The sequence below is a fragment of the Saccostrea cucullata genome, unplaced genomic scaffold (assembly GCF_032062105.1).
Source record: "Saccostrea cucullata isolate Sc308-1 unplaced genomic scaffold, CSIRO_AGI_Scuc_v1 ctg1536, whole genome shotgun sequence".
Taxonomy (NCBI): domain Eukaryota; kingdom Metazoa; phylum Mollusca; class Bivalvia; order Ostreida; family Ostreidae; genus Saccostrea; species Saccostrea cuccullata.
The window spans coordinates 49,822-69,859 of NW_026925911.1; the positions used below are offsets into that span (position 1 = coordinate 49,822).

Genomic DNA, 20,038 nt, shown 5'->3' on the forward strand with positions numbered 1-20,038 from the left:
AAAAGATGACTTTTGAAGTTGATAATACCAAAAACAGTCTAGATGACTTAAAGCTATGACAGATTTATAATCAAAAAGTAAAAATATAAAAGACACCAGTCTTTGTTTTGAAATTTATGAAATATTAATGTTCTAAACAAAATTGACATCAAAGACAACCATATATAAATTATTTCCATTTATGTGATACCACAATACGCGTATCTGAAAATATGACCTGAGCTGCACTTAACAAGATTCAATAAAAGATCCTAATTTCTCAAAACACAAAATACTTTATTCAGGGTTATTTTCGCCCCTTTTTAACTTGCGAACAATTGTGTCCTGTTTCAAATTTGCTCAGTCGCAGTTCCCTCGAGGAATTTATACTGAATTCTTTCAATTCGTCCCGTTTTAAATTTGCCCACCTGTGACAAGGGCAAAAGGGGCAAACATTTTCCAGTATATATTACATTCCTTTACTATTTGAATGGATCCATTTCAAAGGATACCCTCAAGAATTACTGAACAATTACAGTACATTGTATCTTTTTTTCTACAATCTATATATAATTAAATGGTGTTGTGACTGCTTTCCTTTCTATACTAGTCATAACATCAGAATTTATTTTTGATTAAAATTTATAGAAAATATAACTGTGTATGAGATAAAAATGACAAAGTTATAGCAAATTGGTGTACAGTATACTGATTACATACATAAAAAAATAAAAATTGGAGAGAGTCAAAAACCTTCTGATTGTGATGATCTTTTCTTTCTTGCTTCAGGTGCTTTGCAGAGTTGGAGCAAAACGTCAAACAGACAAGTTTCCATGCCGTTTCAAAGAAGGAAATCCATTCTTTGCTGGAATTAAGGTTATAGATATATCAGTTTAAAAATATTAAAGGACAAAATATGGAACATTAATAACTTTGAATACAAAAACAATAAGAAAAATTTCATTACATGTACATGAAATAATTTAGTTTGAATATTTTACAGCGACCCTTAATCTGATTTAAGGTCATTGCTAAGGTTTCTTGGTTTCGTTTAATTTTATTTAAAAGAACTTTTAAATAGAAATGATTCATATGGGGTTAACGAACAGTATTCAACATCAAAAGTCCATACAGTGACTGGAACGTTATTGTTGACAACTTACACGAACGATCACGTTACACGAACGATTCCGCACGATTAACGCACGATTAAACCTGTTACACGAACGATCTTTCACGTTCACGATTCTACACGTTACACGATCTTACACGATTGTTAAGGTCAAGATCTAGTAAACAAAGGGTGCCTACAGATTTATCAAATTCAAGAAATGAATTCCTTAAATGATGCCTTATAACTTTAGCTTGGTCAAAAAAGGTGTTTCGGGGCATAATTTGTAGGAAAATAAGATGAAAAACCATATTTTAAACTGTCATTTTCAATGAAAAATTAAGAAAATTAGACATGAATATGGGAGTTTTTTTGCATAGCACACAACAAAATGTATCCAGATTGCCTACAGTCTTTCAGAAAACGGTAATTTGTATGTTCTTGGTCTCTTCTTTTAAATAATGTTAAATTTAATATAGGTATCCGGACTATTTTTCATGTGATTTTAAATTGAATTCCATGAAAATACTTTATTTTCTACATAATTCTATTAGAGCCGTAAAGTACGGGAAAAAGAAAGTTGAAAGTGATTATGACGTCATAATGGATCTAGCACCAAAAAGTCAGTCTAAGAGCATTTACTAGATCTTGACCTTAACGCAAACGCACGTTTCTTCACTCAAAATAGTTCAAAATATTTAGGAATCAATATTTTCAAAACGAAATACGGCTTAATACTTATTTAAGATTTCAAAGAATTATCAATATTATTTCATAGATTTTGAAGAAAAAAAACGGAAATTGATATTTCTGTAACTAAATATATGCAAGACATAATATTTTAGATTAAAAATAATTATTTCTAAGGTAATTCTCCGAACAAAGAAAACGGATTTTGCTCGTTCTATTAGACGATGTACATGTATTTGGGTCGTATAATTTGATTGAATTGGATATCATGATATGCAGAAAGGGGGATACGATTGAGCAAAAATGGTAGCATGGAATGACTTAAATTCTAATTACAAATTTTATCCTTATGTTTCCATTGATTCAATGTCTGATAAACTTGCCAATTATTCAACTTTTTTATTTGCAGAAATTTAAAATTAATTAATTACAAATAAGCTCAAGAGATAAACACAGATAATCAAAACTCCCGAAAATCATGCCGCGTCCATGTATATTTGTCGAATAACTAGTTATGTAAGCATTGAGAAATGTTTATTTCTTTGTTAAAAAAAATATTTATTTTCAATGAATTGATTTCAAGATTATCTTGACCACAATAAGATGTAAAAAATAATTAAAATCAGATTTTTCAAAAAGGCGTTAGAGATCTAAGTACGGTTTATCACGATATTGATCGCGCTATTTGACGAGAACTTAATATTGTACGACTTACTATATTGCTTGTTTACGGGCGATAATTAGTTCGTTCTGCATTCTATTATGTAAATTGCGCTTTTTCATTTTATTTGGATTTTAATTAATAAATTAAGAAAAACAAACAAGGGAAATGCTTATTCTACAAATAACATTCCGATAACAACTTACAAAACGAAATTTACACGATTCTAAACGCACGATCTCGCACGATTTAAAACGCACACGATTGAGTCTGATACAGGAACGATCTCGCACGTTACACGAACGATCACTCACGATACACGAACGATTCTACACGATTGGTTTGTCAACAATAACGTTCCAGCCACTGTAAAATAATACAAAATAGGAACAGAGCAATCAAGGACCACCTAAACATCAGGTGTGATCAAATGCCATGGTTGAGTGAGCACCTCTTCCCATCAGGTTTAATGTTACAAAATATATTTAATTCTGGTTTGTTTCATCCACAAAGCTAATGTTCCTTTTGTAATTGTCAGTGCATTTCCTTTGTAAAAATGTTGGTCAAAAAAGGACCTACATTATTTTTAATCATACGATTTTTCTAAAACCTATTTATTTCATCAAGTTTTTGAATACAATTCATTTTTGTTTCCATCCTCTCTTTTCCGATGACATCTACCGGTAAATAGGCTATTGAACAGCTGTAGAATCATTCTCTTTTGTCCTGCCTATCTGACACCACTTTCAGCATATGACCCATCTTTGCCCTTCCCAGCATAGCCATGTTAAATAAAGACCCGATGACGGTTTGTCCCTTAGCAGAATGCACAACAAAGCCATACGCTGTAAATATAATCCTATTCGTTTACAAACTAATGTGTTTTTTGGTCACTTCTGTAACATACGCTCTATTTGTTTTCACCGCTTAGAGAATCCCAAACGGGAGATCACTCTCAACAACAGTTGAAAAGAGCCCATCTATTAAATCTTTAACCGCCAGAAACCCCTCTCCTGCCACTGACTTATGTATTTGAGAAATATTTTAAATTTCAACTAATAATTTTTTTCAAGATACTTAATCCAAGTATAGAGTTAGAAAGAAAGGGATCCGAGCATGTCCAACTGGAGATGACGATTCCTTTTGCCTCGGAATCGCTTTATGTAAATGGAGTGCTATATCAAGTGAGTGACCTGAACATACATATGACCTTTCAAACAGACGATTCCTCTGAATGTAGTGGAGGTGGTTCATCTAATCAATGTGAGGTCAACGTTAAAAGCTTTAGTTACGACGAAAAACACAAATACGAAAACGGCGAATGGAAACAAAATATTTCATTTCCGGTATATAGCAAAGACACTGACGGTTACGTTATCAATAGAAATATGATCCTTTGGTTGAAGACTGGCGGCACTAGTGGAGTTGGAAGTAAAATATTTGAGCACGTGGCTTTGCCTAATATTACGGTATGTTAATTGCACCTGTCAAGCTGTAAAAAAATAATCTATCAGTCAGATGAGGTACAGTGAGAGTTAATGTAGATGTTAGATGTAGTAAATTATATTTTCTTCAAATCTAATCAGTTGATCAGCATTCTTTATACTTATCCCCATTGAAAAAGGTTATGCGCAATAGCTATATAAGCTTTTTTTCTCCAGAGGTTGCATACAGAGTTGATGTTTACATTCCTCAAATTAATAAGGAAGCATTATTTGGAAGTGTAAACTTAGTATCATTTTTTTCAAATCATGACCCTTTTGGACAGGAGAGGCTAGAGTGGTCAAAGCTTTTCGGTAAACTATAAAGAGAAAAGAACCTTTCACCATAGTTTAAACAAGACCGTTTATGCTTTTATTCTTAATAATTTTATTATTGCTCGGGTAATATAAGATTCGACACCACAGGGGAAGTGTGAGGCCACAAACTGACGATTTGTGCAATATATAGTGTAATAGAAAAAAACCTCTAAAGAACTTAGATGAAAAGGGTATTACATGTATGGGTCTTTTGTTCAATGAACCATGTAGTTTTATAATAAATATATTTTTTAATGATAAATATATTACAGATACGAGTTCGAGAGGGAAATGAACAATGGAAAGGAAAATCCTGCGGTGTAAGAACTGACCCACACATGTATACTTTTGATGGAAAGTAAGAATATATGTATTTATAAATACAAATAGGTAGTTATAAAAGACAAAAGTTAGGGGAGGGGACTCGTACGTATAAATTGCTTCTGGGGGAAAACATGAATGGGTAGTGAATAAAATATTCAAAATTTCACTTTATTCATCTTTATTCTTAGTATATATATTTTAATTTTAGAATTTAAATATTTACATGTATATGTAGAAAGTTGTCAGATTGAATTTTTTTTTCTTCCGACAGATCATACGAATGTCAAATACCAGGAGATTTTATTAATTATCGAAATCAACCTCAACTTCAATGGGTAGGTATTAATTTGTCTACATTGCATTCACACAAGATTATTAACATGTTGCAAAGATTTGACTTTTTAAACTTAATTAATACTGAAAACATATTACATGTACCACGAATATTTTGTCCGTTTCAAGATATATGTAAATTATGTTTTAGATTACAAGGTTTCCATAGAAATTTGTAAATATTAAAACTTATATCCGATTAGATTCAGTCTAAACACCATTTGTGCATTCCATCCTACAATGGGCCATGGTGCGTCTGCGCAGTCGCGGCCAGAGCCGGAAGAGATGTCTTCGTCATAGACTTGTGTGGAGAAAACAACCTCATCAGCTATACACTATGTGAGGACAATGTTTTAAAAGTCACGAAAATCTATGACAGGTACTATAAGGTAATAAACAGTTATATTCACAATGGCTAGTTTTTAATTAAACAAAGTATGTTTTAAACAAGAATATTTTAAAAATGGATTTTCACTGCACATAATTAAAAAAAAGTGGCAAAATAGAAAGCATTTTTATGCTCCTTACATGTTATTTTTATTTATTCTTTTAAGTTTTGTATTTTGATCCCTAAAACAAAAGTCTTAAAAAAGATTCATCCAAATTTGGTGATTTTTTCCCATAAATTATAAGTTATATTAAAAATATGAGGGCTGTTCAATAAATAACGTCCTTGGTGCTCTGAAAGAAGCAAAAGACGCTTTTCAATGATTAAGGCTTTATGATTTAATTAATTAAATCTCTTTTAATTAAAACACATGTCCATAACATTTTTATCCAATTTCTGATTGTTTTGAACTCATTTTTGGTATGACCCTTAGTATACTAGATAATGGGAGATCCAATGATTTCCTGGACTTGTTTCGTCCTTCTGAAAGGTGATTTTTTTCAATTTTGGAAATAGAAACAAGTCAAAAGGTCAAAGATCTGGCGAATATTATTAATGTCAAAAAAAAATACCTTTCTGTTTATCACGAAACCCCTTTACTCTTCAAGGCGTGCGGGTTTTGACAACGTCATTCAATGAAGTCGATTTCTGATTCTGGGTCCTTCCTCTAATAAACCTTTCGAATTTTTTGTAAAAAAAAATTGCTTTCTAGCCTCCTCCAGAAATTAAACTGTCTTCCCAAATACGAATTCGAACAACAATACCACTAATATTGAAGAAAATTACATATAAATCTGTCTTTGTGCTCTTTCAGTTCTTTGCTCTTGTAAGACATTCGCTATTTTTATTAAGTACATCTTGTTTTGAGGGTTTTGAGCAATAGATTCAAGTTCAATTATCTGTTTGAATATCAAACAACCGTGGATAACTACAATTATTCATACATAATATTTTTTTGAGTAAATGTTAAGACATTTGTACACGCTGTCGTTTTCACTCATTTTTCAAAATAAAGGGTGAACTTTGAGTACTAGGGTTTTTACCGTCAAACGTTTCTTAAAAACAGTGTAAACTACTCCCGAAATAATATCTATCAAATTTCCTAAGGGTCTTAAAGTCAATCATACATCATTAAATATTATTTGTTGAAATTTGGCAAACAGTACCCATATTTGATGCCCATTATATATATTTTTTATCATTGAAATCCACCTGACTATTTGTCTATAAAGAGGCATTGGTTGCCGTAAATGTTACATGTACATATTTCAGTGAATATTTTTACAATAGCCTATTAAATGAAGCTTTTATTTTCACTCTAGTTTACTGATTCTTTAACATTCATTTATAATGCATGCATTGTCTCGAATAGCCCTTTTTTCCAGCTTCTCATGATGAAACTATGTGATGAAAAGTGGTCACATAAACTGTTATAAATTCATTAAAGATTCAATAATGAGAGAAAGTCAAGCTTAATGTCTTTTGATATCTGTAGTATATGTCATACAGTTCAGAACATTATTTATTAAATAGCCCTCGAATCTGCAATACTGCATACCTCCACTTTAACAAAACAAAGAAATCATTAAACAACAAAGTTTTAAACTATCTAAGTAAGGATAAAAATCAAGTAAGTATACATCGATAACCACATAAGAAATCGGTCAAATATTTACTTGTATCTTTAGATATATTTCCCCACTGGAACATCACTTTCAATTTATATCATGGAATGGAGAGGACATTATAACATCGATCTGGAAATCCTACCCTCTGCGATGGATATAGGAAATGCGGATGGTTTGTGTGGATATTTTGATGGTTATATGGAGAACGACTTCAGAAGGCGAGACAGTTCTATTATAGATGACATCAGTTTGACCTATCCTAACGCTTTCTCTGAGTCGTGGAAGTAAGTCCATTGTTTTGATTGATTGAATATTTCTTTACTGTATGTGTTATTTAAAAGCCTTTGTTGATATTTTAAAAACAATTATAAATTATGACTTGCAGGATAAGGGACAGCGAAAATCTCTTCAGTGGCGACAGTTTAGTTTACAATAGTCTGCAGTCTATATCGACCATCCTAGTTCCTCGCTGCACGTGCACTGCAAACGGAACAACTGAATGCGCCTACAATACATTTACTCCCTGCAACTCAAATCGAGGTCGACAGTATAATTGTAACGTCCAACTTGTACAAAACAGAAGACGAAAACGTGATGTGCCCAGTGTGATCAACAATAGAGAGCCTTTGATTGTATGTTGTTATTCATCTATCTCAAACAAAGTCTTTACTTAACATCAAATGCGCACGTAAATATATAAAATTATCTACAACATGATAGTTTTGTATTCATTGTAACTTGAATGTTTTAAATGAGAATAGTCTACCTTTTCTTCATTCTCTTTAAGAAAAATCGCGAATTTAAGATAGCGATAAATCTCGTTCGTTTGTCTGTCTCTCTGTATGTCGCAAAAACATTAACCTTGAAAATTCATTGTTTCTTAAAGAGATATCAGATACAGGCACATAGAAGTAAATATGAAAGGGAATGAGGGGTTATTTTTCAAACACAACCCTTTTCTACTGAAATCAATAAAAGGTAGTTTGCCTCCACCTTGTCCCACTTTTTGTTGCTTTAAAGTGGAGTTAGGGTAATGTAGAACTTTTGTACAGAAAGAAGATGGATCCCATCCCCAACCTATCAATCATATCAAAAAAAAAAGGTTTTGGCCATGACTAAAACTTTAGATATTTCCTATTTTCCTACACTAAAATATTGTTGGTAACTGATGAATGATCGAGGGATCGTAGTAATAACTATTGCATAAACTAAGACATTTCAATATTTTTACATGAACATTATATATGACATTGCCTTTAACTTCTTTTTTGTGGTCCATGACGTCGACACATAACATTAATAAGGCTGAAGAAACAAGGTAGCTCTGTTTGTTTTTATGTCCTTTAAGTAATGTTTCATTTTGAGATGCCATCAATTTTCGTCAAAGGGCTGCAGATTAAGTTCTGTAGTCGGCATTTTGGGCCTGTCTGTGAACAGTCATTGATATACTGCGACAGAGGACCTCGATTTATACATTGATGGTCTAGTTTTAAGGACCCGCATTCGATTCGAACCCGCAGCATAAAAATCATCTCCTTAAGTCCTCGACTCTTTAGCAAACGCTCTTAAATGTACCACTGCGTCATGCCTCTGCATATGTTCCTTGTAGTTTAGTTTTAGTTAATTTAGTTTAGCCGTGCATGACCATTTTTGTTTTTCTAGTCACGTCATAGCAGACAGACAAGAGAATTATTATATATTTTATAACTACATTCTGAGGTCGAGGACCGGGAATCGTTAAAAACATTTTTAAAACTATTTCAGAGAAAGAAACGCACTATATCCTATGTAAGAAATCAAACCTACTCTGAATCAGTTTGTCAACAGGCTTTTGAAAATTCAGCGGAATACAAAACATGTAAACAATACGTTACCGACCTAAGTAACGTAACATTGTCAAACTGCATCGAAGATATAAAGGTACACTCAGCTTTATTCAAATATATTTCATGTTCAACTGTAAAGACTGCACTTTCCAGCAAAAATGAAATGGTTTTATTGTGCCTAAATTTGATGAAGTCTCGGTGGCCTTTAATGTTTCAGATGACAGGCGATGAAAACCTAACCCAGATTCATGTTGAAGCAGCTCTACAGCAATGTTCGACTTTTGTGTTTTTAAATGCCACACTGCAAGAGTCGGAACCGGAAGTGACCTATACAATACAAAACCTGTGCCCAAGCAACTGTTCAGGACATGGAATATGTGACGGAGGTAATTTAGGCAGTGTAACTTTCAAATCTTATGAAGAAAATTGCGACCACAGGAAAAAAGTTAACAAAGGAAAAAACTGGGCTTCTCTAAATAATTGTAAGATGTTGAGCTGAACGCTCAATGGGAAAGGTTACGATAACGGACAGTAATTGTTTCAGACTTGAAATCCCTAAAGTATAAATATATTTGAGCAGTGCATACATGTAAACCCAAGGCTCTTTTGAATTTTAAAAGGTACACACATTGAGATTATTGATGGTAGTGTCAATCCCTCTGCCATCCAAACAAAAATAAATATTCATTATATAACTAATATCAGACATGTCTCTCTTTGATTGCTACCATTTTGCTGGAGATGACAAACACAGTTGTCAGCTTATATTTCTTTCATTTATTTGTACCCCAATTAACAGTTTGCCATAACTTCCCAAAAGTCATACATTATAAATGCAACTTATACAAAACAAAAAAAATATTAGTTAAACAACTCAGTTCAATAACTTCAAAATAAGGTTTGTTCGCCATTTTCCAACAGATGATCCCCGTGGGGATCCGGGTTAGAATAGGTCCTCAGTACCCCCTTGCTTGTCGTAAAAGGCGACTAAATGGGGCGGTCCTTCGGATGAGACCGTATAAAGTGAGACCCCGTGTCACAGCAGGTGTGGCACGTTAAAGATCCCTCCCTGCTAAAAGGCCGTAAGTGCCGAGCATAGGCCTAAATTTGCAGCCCTTCACCAGCAATGGTGACGTCTCCATATCTGTGAAATATTCTGGAGCCCGTTTCATCAAAGGTCGTAGATTTAAGCCTTAACTTAGGTGTACTTCCGGGACTTACGCCAAAATTTAGTCAGGCGTAATTTGCGTTTCACCAAGTGGCGTAAGTCTAGTCGTAAACGATACGCTTAGTCGCAGGACTAAGTCCTTGACAACGTTGCATTGCGCAGGCGCAAAAAATATAAACATTGTCCACTGCATACAAACATGTATATAATTTTAGCCCGTAAAAGAATAGAATAACATAAATTACAGAATAATAAATACTTGCACTGATTGAAACATGCATTGATTTATAGGGTCATGTAGGACACATGTACCTTATAAGAAATCGATTTAAGGTTTTTACAATATTTCAATGACAAGTCTTATAAATTGAAAGTTAAAAAAGGATCGTACATGTATATCAGAATTTTATTAAAAGCTAAACTGTTTATTTTGGAATTTTAATTATATACAGCACCCCTCCCCCCTCTTCCCGAAATTGATACAGGATAATGACTTCGCGCCTTTGATAATCATTTCATGATTCGATAATTACTGACTCTACTGATAAAATACTAATAAGTTTGAGAAAGAATACGATTTTAAAACATTATTTTCATTAGATATGTATACTGAATTGAAAGCAAAAATAATTTATAAAAAATGCAGTTAACATATGTACACATTTTGAGTCAAGAAATTAATTTTACACGTTTACTTCTAAGGTACATGTAAGACAGTCCTTTCTAAGTCTATTAATTTTTTGTCAAATGATTCATCATAATTTTTTATTGACTATTAAAATGGCGCAAAGGTTCATGAATTAATTTCGAAATACTAGACTCTAGTACAGTCAGTAATAGACAAAAATTTTTAACTATCTGCAGCTTAAATTTACTGAACCGTTTTACAAGTATGCAGAGAGAGAGAGAGATAGAGAGAGAGATGACTACAAAGATATTCTTACAGAAAGTCTCTGCTTGCGTGGCCTCTCTCTTAGAAATTAAGTTACACTTAAGTAAGCTATGCAGGAAATAAAAAACATGTATATTGTTCTCTTACATGTGCTTTATATTCACTCAGATTTTCTTATAGTATGTAAAATTTACTCTTTTAGACGAAATCATGAAAAATAAAAATGTCTTCTGCATCAATGTTTGTCTGAGAAAAAAAATTGAGGTATAAATCATTTCTTGAACTTAACTGTGTAATTATGGTCGTCTTACATCGATATAATAAAAGTAATAATATTTTCCCAATTTAAATATTTCTTATTGTCTATGAAACCCTTATCGGTGGGTTTCGTCTTTGATTCTCAGGGACTTCACTTGTCTTAGATACACATTTACCTAGAGGAATAATTACCTTCGCCCCTAACTGAAATATTAACATATTAAATGTTGATAAATCTGCAAATTCGGGAGGTTCTGAACCCTCTCTCCGATCCTTTCGAAATCTACGCTTGTGGACGAGTAGATAAAAATAGACTCTTCGAACCTACCTGGTTTTAAGGTTTATTTTTTCTTTAAGTTAGATGTAGAACATAACTAGAAAGAGGATGACTGTGTTTTTAAGACCGATTTTTTTTTTCAAAAAATATATTTTTGCGATTTTTTTTTCTTCTAAAGAGACGATTTTAATGGATCTCCCGCCTCCCATATGAATATAATGGCAGTGTCCATGTTTTGCTATGGTAAACCCAAAATATGAGTCGGACCAAAAAGTAAAATAAGACACAATGGCATCCCAACGCGTAACAGACGGACGGACATCCCGATTACTATATACCCTCCCGCTTTTAAGGCGGGGATATAAATATATATAGTTATATAATCGATTTACAATACCTTATACATACAATACAATAATCAAATGTGTGTGAATGCTTTGTGTAAACGTAAGAAATGGTGGTTGAAGAAATTTCTATTGAGACAATCTTTAATTTTCTTCTGAGAAGATTTAATTTAGTATGTTATTACTCCAATCAACTACGCCCCCAAGTGGTTGTAACCCCCCCCCCCCCCCCCGCCTCTTCATAGTATGTATAATTAAATAATACAATGTTTGGATTTAAAAGACTTTTAAGAGCCGTTCTTTTTCTTAAGAATTCGCTTATTTGTTTTAAAATTAGTTAAATTACTTAATTTAAACTTTACGCCCGAATTTACGCCTACCCATGAGAAGACGTAGAATTTTGGCCTAAATTTAGTCAGGTGTAACGATACGCTCTTTAATGAAACGCAACTCTTCGTGCTAGTCCTGACTTTACACCGGCGTAGCGCTACGACTGGGCGTACGACCTTTGATGAAACGGGCCCCTGGAGAGGGACGTCTAACAGGATACAATCACTCCAACAGATGATATAAAATTGGAAAAATATTTATCCCAGAATTTTCAACATTAAAGAGACAACGTGGCACAAAAATTGGAAAATGTTTGCAAGACCGTGTAAATTTTGTTAAATTTTATGAAAGCATTAAGTTTCGAAAACGTACAGTTCTCAGAAACAAAAATGTATTTTAAAGAAGAAAATGCTCTCTGGAATGCATAAATAAAAAGTTTTTTAAAGGTTTAGTTTTTGTCCAGTCTGTTCGGAGAGGGCAACCAAACTATTTTAAATATATGCTTTTTTACATATATTTTTGAATTAATGAATGCGAAAAATCATAAGAAAAAATTCTTTAATTTAATAATTGGCTTTCATAAAAAACGTTAAAAGTAAATTTGACTTTCAATTCTTTCTCAGGTAACTGCACCTGTGACACTGGATTTGGAGGGAGCGACTGTTCCTTTGATTTATTCGCACCTCCTACCATAACGAGTGTTCCTGGGGCCGGTTTGTGTGATCTGTCTATCACAAACTGTGAAGAGGCTACTATCATGGGAAAGTATTTTTTCGAAAACATGGATTCGAAATGTTTTCTTACCGTCAAACAGGTACAACTAACATCATTGTAAAAAAAAAATGCTTGAATTTTAATATCTATGTTTCATTTAAATGGTCAAGACACATAACTAATAACTGGATGTATGATAAGTTGTGATCAATACAAGTACATCAAAAATATGGGGGAAAATATCTGTGTAATATCTTTATATATAGATAAAGTTCGTTTCAATTTACGAGAAGTTATTGTGAGAGAGAGAGAGTGATTGGTTCAGTTAAGAATTTAATGCCTTTTTTAGGTTGATAGTATGTAATTCAGCCATCTACATCTTACAAAATTTTTCAAAAAAGAAATCCTGTAAAATCGTTTATTTATTGTTTTATTCAAAATCCGCAACGTTTTTTTTAATACTTACAAAAGTTAAATACTATATAATTGAGGTGAACAACATTATATGTTCTAGTCGCTGCGCAGGAAATTGTATACATAATTTTGTTTTGCCTTTTATACTGAATAACATTTATTTTTGTAAATCATAGAGATAATATTAAGTAGATTAAAAAAATATTAGATTAGTTTTACAGTGGTAGTGACAATTAAGGGATTTTGCAGGCAAGAAAATAGTATAGTCCTTCGTTAAGATTCATTAATACATGCATTAAGTTCCAGATGTTTTTATCCTTTTTGTCTTTTTTTCTGGGGCAGAATATGGTCAACTATCATTTAATGAATTCCTTTTACGAATTGTGTTCAGCTCGAATTCTTACTTCTGTGAATCTTTTGTTGTGTTTAAGGTGTACTCGGGTGACCTTTGAGTCATTTAACCTTCTGTTTATTTGAAATCAAAATATTTCAGGTTAACATCAACCAAACAGAAGTACGAGAGCTACAGATTGAGAGGAATTTACAAGAGAGAACACTATTTGAAGGTTTCTGTCCACTTTCGTTTGACACGAATGGAATCTGGACAACTGAAATCAAGTTCAACATTTCAAATGACGGAAAACGATATTCAGACACATATGAGTTCATCGTATACCAATCCCTCTGTCAAGAGTACCATAATGAATCCGGAAATGTATATTTTACATTAAAGGTATACGTAAATGTTGCTGAAAATTTAAATCTTATTGAGTTATACGTGTATATAACCCCATTAAAGATTTCGATAATGTTATTTTTCATTAGTTGAAATCAATTGGGGAAACATGACATTGATAAAATATCTCTTCTATATAATATTGTAGACTGTATATTAAATATAGGATTTGCAGATGAACTTTCTAATCCGACACTTTGTCTATTCCGAAATAAAATTACCTTATGAACAATTTCTCATGTAAAGTTTGTATATCAGTCTTTGAATTCTTTTAAAAGCTTTAAATGTTCATATGTCTTCTGCATTATCTACAGGAGAACTTTTGTTACATCGACAGTATATGTATTAGGCCCTTGCAGAATAACTCGAAAAATAAGTGCTCTTACTGTAATGCGACGAGTAATCAATTCAACTGGACAGAAAATGAAAGTAAGCTTTTGTTTGTTTTTTTTAAATATCCACACATTATAATTTCCCCCCTTTGAATTATGTAGAGATGGATATATCATAGTATAACTTAAGTCTTTAATCATTTCAATCTAATGGTGTATGTATTTTCTTCCTCTATATAGCCTGTGGGCAAACAACAAGCGAAAGGATGCTTACAACGATGTTAAATACCGTCACAGAATCTACAGTGATGAGCTTTACAGAAAGAGAAGAAAACTACACATCATCTAGCACAACTGCTGCGCAAGAAGAAAAAACACTTTCTCAAATTACTGGATCATTGACCACTTCACAAACTGAGCAAGCATCGTTGGTTTCCAACACCTTACCTGAGGAATCATCAACATTAATGTCTACAGATATGCCGGAGATAGACACAACTGATTTTACAGAGATGACGGAAAGTATATCAAAAACATATGTTGATACAACAACGGGATTATCAGTAACAGAGGCAATAACATTAAAACCCACATTTACATCAACTTCAACAACCAAAGCATCGACAACACTAAAAGAAACAACAACGATAACTAGTAAACTGACAATAACAACGGTAATAACAACTGAAGCAGACTTGCAAACAACACCGTCTTTTCCACCAAGCTTAACTGAAGTAAATACACAATTTATATCGGAATCTACTACAAAATCAACAACCAACATAGAAACATCAACTGCTCAACCATCACCTACAGTATCAACCAAAAAATCGGAAACAAGCACAATTCCGTCAACAGCAAAACTAGATACACTCCAGACTACAACAATCGCTGAAACCAAGTCAACTATAAGTACAGAAACCTCCCAACCTGTAACGACATCCGAAGGGCGTGTTGGCACTACCACTTCTAATGACAAAGGAAATACCAACGACAAATCGATTCAGGCTCAAGTCAGAAACACCCAGTTGATTGTTGGGGCCTCAGTTTCTTTTGTGGGGATAATTATCATTATGGTTATTATAGGGCTGGTAGCTCGAAAATGCAGGAAACCGTGAGTATTCATTTTACGTAATGAATCTGATATTAAAAATTAATAATTTATCAAGAACGTGTAAACTTAAATGGTGATGTCATTATTTTTTAAATGATGTCTTTAAACGATGACCGGTCAGCAAAAACTTCAAGTTTAGTTGAATTTCAGTAACTCTAAAACTGATTTATCAATCAAAGTATTAAAAGAACTGAAAGCCGGTCTTTAATTGCTAGTGTTGATTGTCTGATCCGAAATTAGTACATATTTATTCTTTTCCTTTTGGCCATTGATTTTTAACAGGTAGAGTTTGTATGATTATGATTTAAAACAATATCCCATATTCCAGTAATTAAAATTATCAGTCCAGACCCCAAGATATTTTAATATGATTTTAAAATTTAATGATTTATATTTTCAAGAAATTTTCGCATACTTTCTATTCAATTAGCATTTTTTTCCTCATAATTTAAAAATTCAGACTAGGAATATGTGAAATAATGCACATGTGTATTTTATAGACATTCTTTTAGTTTCAAACAAACAGTATTTTTATCGCCAACTACTTGTAAAAAAAATGATACATATACACTATCAAGCGACTTCACGTATGTTGACTCTTTAAACTCCACTTAATTCACTATACTATCAATTTGTTAAAAATCGAAACAGAATATTAACAGTGACATATAACATCGACGAAAACGATATGAAGCATAAAACTCTTCAACAATTTCAACATTTAGAATATCCCGCGATGTTGAAAATAATTCGCTTACAATATGTATTCAGCAGTGTATGTGCATAATCATTATACCACGAATATCCCAATAAAGCAAGTACATAATTTCTCTTTCAGCTTAATTCTCAAGCAAAAATATTTATCCAATGATTGGGATGTTAAAAATATTTGTATGACCATTCGCAATGGTACTACTTTGATTATCGGAAGCGCCTGCTTTGACGCTGTTTTTTTTTTTTTTTTTTTGTTTACTGTGCTACATGTATTTATTGTAAGACAGTCGATCATGATGCCTATAGCCAGGCCTTTCTTTAGCAGAGCCCGGCTAAAAAATCATGAACATTTTATTTATTTCCAGCCACTAACTTTCATAAATCATAATCTCGGTTCCCAGGTATGACTTTATAGAGATCGAGATTAAGTGTACATGTAAGAGATATATTTATTGATACGAACATTTTCTTGGGAGTGTGTTGTATTATTTTTAGATATAAATTTAAATCAAGTTGATATAACATACCAACTGATTTTTTATTTAACAGAAATAAGAATGCGAGACACCAGCGTGAAGACTTTGGACAACTAAGAAACTGGAGAGACCTAGCCTTGGCAGGAAAAGAAAACACCTCAACTTCTCAATATGATTCAAATTTGAGTGATCCCCACATACCACACGCTTCTCTTCATCATTTCAAAAGTCAGTGATTGATCAACAAAAACACACTTAAAATAGATAAAACTTTGACTTCTGTTTTATATTTTTTTTTCAAGAACCTGCGAGTCGTGTACATATGTGTTTCACGTTGTGTGCTTCAGATTCCTTTTAGCGATTAAGAACATTTTATTTCCTAATTTGTATTTGAAACAGTGTTGTTATAGACAAGGTTTTTTTCCGCATCACTCAAACTTAACTCAATTACTATCACATTTGAATTTCTATGTAATTTCAAATTTTTACTATATTTGTAAAGGGTCAGCGGTACAACTGCATTGACGTTTTGTGTATATTTTGAATTTCTTCATTCACATGCATTCTAAAAATATTGAATTTTTCATTATGAATTCTTTTGGTTAATAAAAAATAAAATAGTTATATACCTTAACACCTTAAGTCTGTGTTTTTGAAACTTAGCGTTGATGTCTATTGTTTTTAGTTTTTGCTGGATTACAACAGTTTACATATCCAAAAAGTGTTGAAAATTAAAACCAAAAATTAAGTTCATATATTTACCTTATGAGTATGTTTAGTTGTCAAAATTATTTTGTGAAAAAAATCCATAACTACTCACTTGAATTAAGTCAATTTATCTGTATTTCTACATATGTTTTTTTTATGATTAATTCATAAATGCATTAGGTTTTTATTTATTTGTAGATATGTATCTGAAAACGCCGAGGTTGATACTTTAAATTCTGATGCCAGTGCTAGCTGGTTACTCATACGCAAATGTATTCTCCACGTTGATACAATTTATATTACTAGTACACAGCGCGTTTCCTATATTGTATATAAGTAAAAACCAAGGACTTCCAAAGCTTGTACATCGTTCAACGTGCAAACTTTTAAATTTTTCACACGGACTTTTTCGTCTGTGAACATATGAGATGTGAGAAAATCATAAAAACATAAATTAACTAAAATAATTATAATGAAAATCAAAATTAAAGGTTTATCTTAACATTTGAATAAAAAATAAAAACACAAGCTTTCCTAATTTGGCAAAGAGAAACAATTCCGATTAAAGTTTAATGATGTTTATTGTAGAGTCAGAAGATAGAAAGTGAATTTGCTAAATTCACAATCTATCCGGACTCTACTTACAAATTGAACTCTCGACCAATCAGGATGCTTGTGACAAAAAATATTACAGGTAAAGCGGCAATTTCCTTTAATAGGCTTGACACTGATTACTTACATTATCAAAGAGCCGGAAGGTGATGAAGTCAATTAGCTAAATTTCCGTTCTGACTTTTGAACAATAGCAGGATAAGGTGAAGCCGAAACAAAATAAACAAAATTCTAAATCGTACAAATAATATAATACCCGTGACATACTTATGCGTCAAACCAATCTTGCAAATAATTTACGAACAAAAAGGCCGAAATAAAAAAGGAATTTATCGGTTTATTTAGTAGATAAAATAATTGATTCGCAATCTGTAATGACTAAATTGATTTCCGAAAGGTGGGAGATTGCTCGGATTCCTCATTTTACTGATTTCCGAAATGAGTATATTTTTATGTGCAAAATAAATAAAAGTTTGAATGTTTTGAAGAAAACTTAAAAAAAATTAATGAATTTAAAATTAAGAAAAAGGAATTATTTTCATAAAAATTCAAACAAATGAAAAATCTAAAATCATTATGAATTAAAATTCCTATCATATAACCTGTTACATTAAAGTTTTAGAATTCAGAGGATACTCACAGTCAATAGAAACGCAACACCCTAATTTTTAAGGGTGAAAACTATATACGGGTTATAACTATGTACCACAAAAGTTAGGACATCTTTTACTTTGCCAAATCAGTTATTTAACGGTTGAATGAACGGTTGAATGAACGGTTGAATGAATTTATTTCCATAACCGGAAGTTGCTTGTTAGCACTCTTAACAGAAATCAAAATTTTGCATTTTTAATTTTCTAATAAAATTTTAACAATATTTATGTGATTTTCTGTGAGTATATAACAATCTCCCTCTTTGATATTGTTATAGTTAGTTTTAAATTCTCTGAATTCTAAAACTTTGATGTAACAAATTTACTCAATTTTATTGCAAAGGATTGTTTAAGATACAAAAATGATAATTTGTCTTAAAGAGATGCTTTTTCTAGACCCAGGAATAGTTTCAAGAGATTCATGGAACTTTTTTTAGATGCGCAGATGTGCCACTTTAAGCAGGAAACAATACATGCATATAAAAATGTCAAAATATTTTTTGAAATTATTTTTTATCTGGACCTCAGCTGGGATGTTGAACATATTCTAAAGTAAGTTAATTCGATCACTGTTTTAAATTTACAACATTAAACAATAGAAATAAAATCTTTTTTTTAAATTGAATTTACATTTAACAATATAGAGCTTTTTAAAAAAAAAACATTACTGATATTATGTTAATAATTTTTTGGGGTACAAATATTGGATGCATTTTTTTTTATCTATCTAGTTCATACTTCATTTAAAATTGTGGTTATAATAATTCAATTTTGTCATTTTTATTGTGTTATGTCATCTTTAGATTCCTTAAGGCATCCCCCTTTAATTCCATATTGATCAATATAACACGTACATGTAAAATCTCATAGGAGGAATCGTACAGTCGGACGTTATAAACTAACACTATGTATAATTGGGGCCGTGAATTTAACAATTTTGAACTTATACTACCCCTGGATGCTTCTACAGAAGTTTTAGCTTTATGACCAAGTGGTTCTTGAGAAGATTTTGAATATTCCCATCCTATATTTGTCTTTTCATGAACATCTTCTCTTAATTTTAAGGGGACTTTGTCCTTCATGTTATCACAGTCACATGTAACTTCCCTTCACCCAAGAATGCTTTGTACGATATTTGGTTAAAATTGGGCCAGTGATTCTTATTGAAAACGTGAAAAGTTTACAGACGGACGGACGACAGGTGGTCAAGATGTAACTTGAGCTTTCAGCTAAAGTGAGCTTAAAACTTGTTTACAAAATAAGATAGAAATAAATATTTACAAATTTTTAGAAACCAAGTAATCTTTGATTTTCATTTGAATAGGGACCAAAATAAAACACATAAAAATGACATTGGAATCACTGTAAAGAAGAAATACTTTCGTTCTTCGATAACAATTCGAACAGATGTTTTGGAAGCACACTTCTGATTATTCACTGGAATGTTGAATATGAATTTTGCTATGCATAAATATTTTACTTGATTCTAAGTTATATACTAACTATAAAGCATTAAAGCATTAACCAAAGACTTACTGACCCTTGACCAGCAAGTTC

General features: G+C 32.0%; 2 protein-coding genes and 1 long non-coding RNA gene across 3 annotated transcripts; all 3 read left to right on the forward strand.

Annotated features, from left to right (window-relative positions):
• The first annotated feature begins 4,841 nt into the window (after positions 1–4,841).
• LOC134270067 (uncharacterized) lies at positions 4,842–7,027 on the forward strand. Its single transcript, XR_009992716.1, has 3 exons — positions 4,842–4,899; positions 5,101–5,286; positions 6,974–7,027. It is a non-coding gene; the product is annotated as an uncharacterized LOC134270067 (long non-coding RNA).
• A 4-nt stretch (positions 7,028–7,031) lies between these two features.
• LOC134270071 (uncharacterized) lies at positions 7,032–10,397 on the forward strand. Its single transcript, XM_062752249.1, has 5 exons — positions 7,032–7,197; positions 7,299–7,545; positions 8,678–8,833; positions 8,957–9,125; positions 10,360–10,397. Exons 1-5 carry the CDS (start codon positions 7,064–7,066, stop codon positions 10,395–10,397), a joined length of 744 nt encoding a protein of 247 aa, XP_062608233.1. The 5' UTR covers positions 7,032–7,063.
• Positions 10,398–12,757: 2,360 nt separating this feature from the next.
• Positions 12,758–17,066, forward strand: LOC134270068 (mucin-3B-like). The gene is made up of 5 exons (XM_062752247.1): positions 12,758–12,822; positions 13,630–13,869; positions 14,187–14,301; positions 14,445–15,318; positions 16,582–17,066. The coding sequence occupies exons 1-5, from the start codon at positions 12,766–12,768 to the stop codon at positions 16,742–16,744; spliced, it is 1,449 nt and encodes a 482-aa protein (XP_062608231.1). The 5' UTR covers positions 12,758–12,765; the 3' UTR covers positions 16,745–17,066.
• The last annotated feature ends 2,972 nt before the right edge of the window (positions 17,067–20,038 follow it).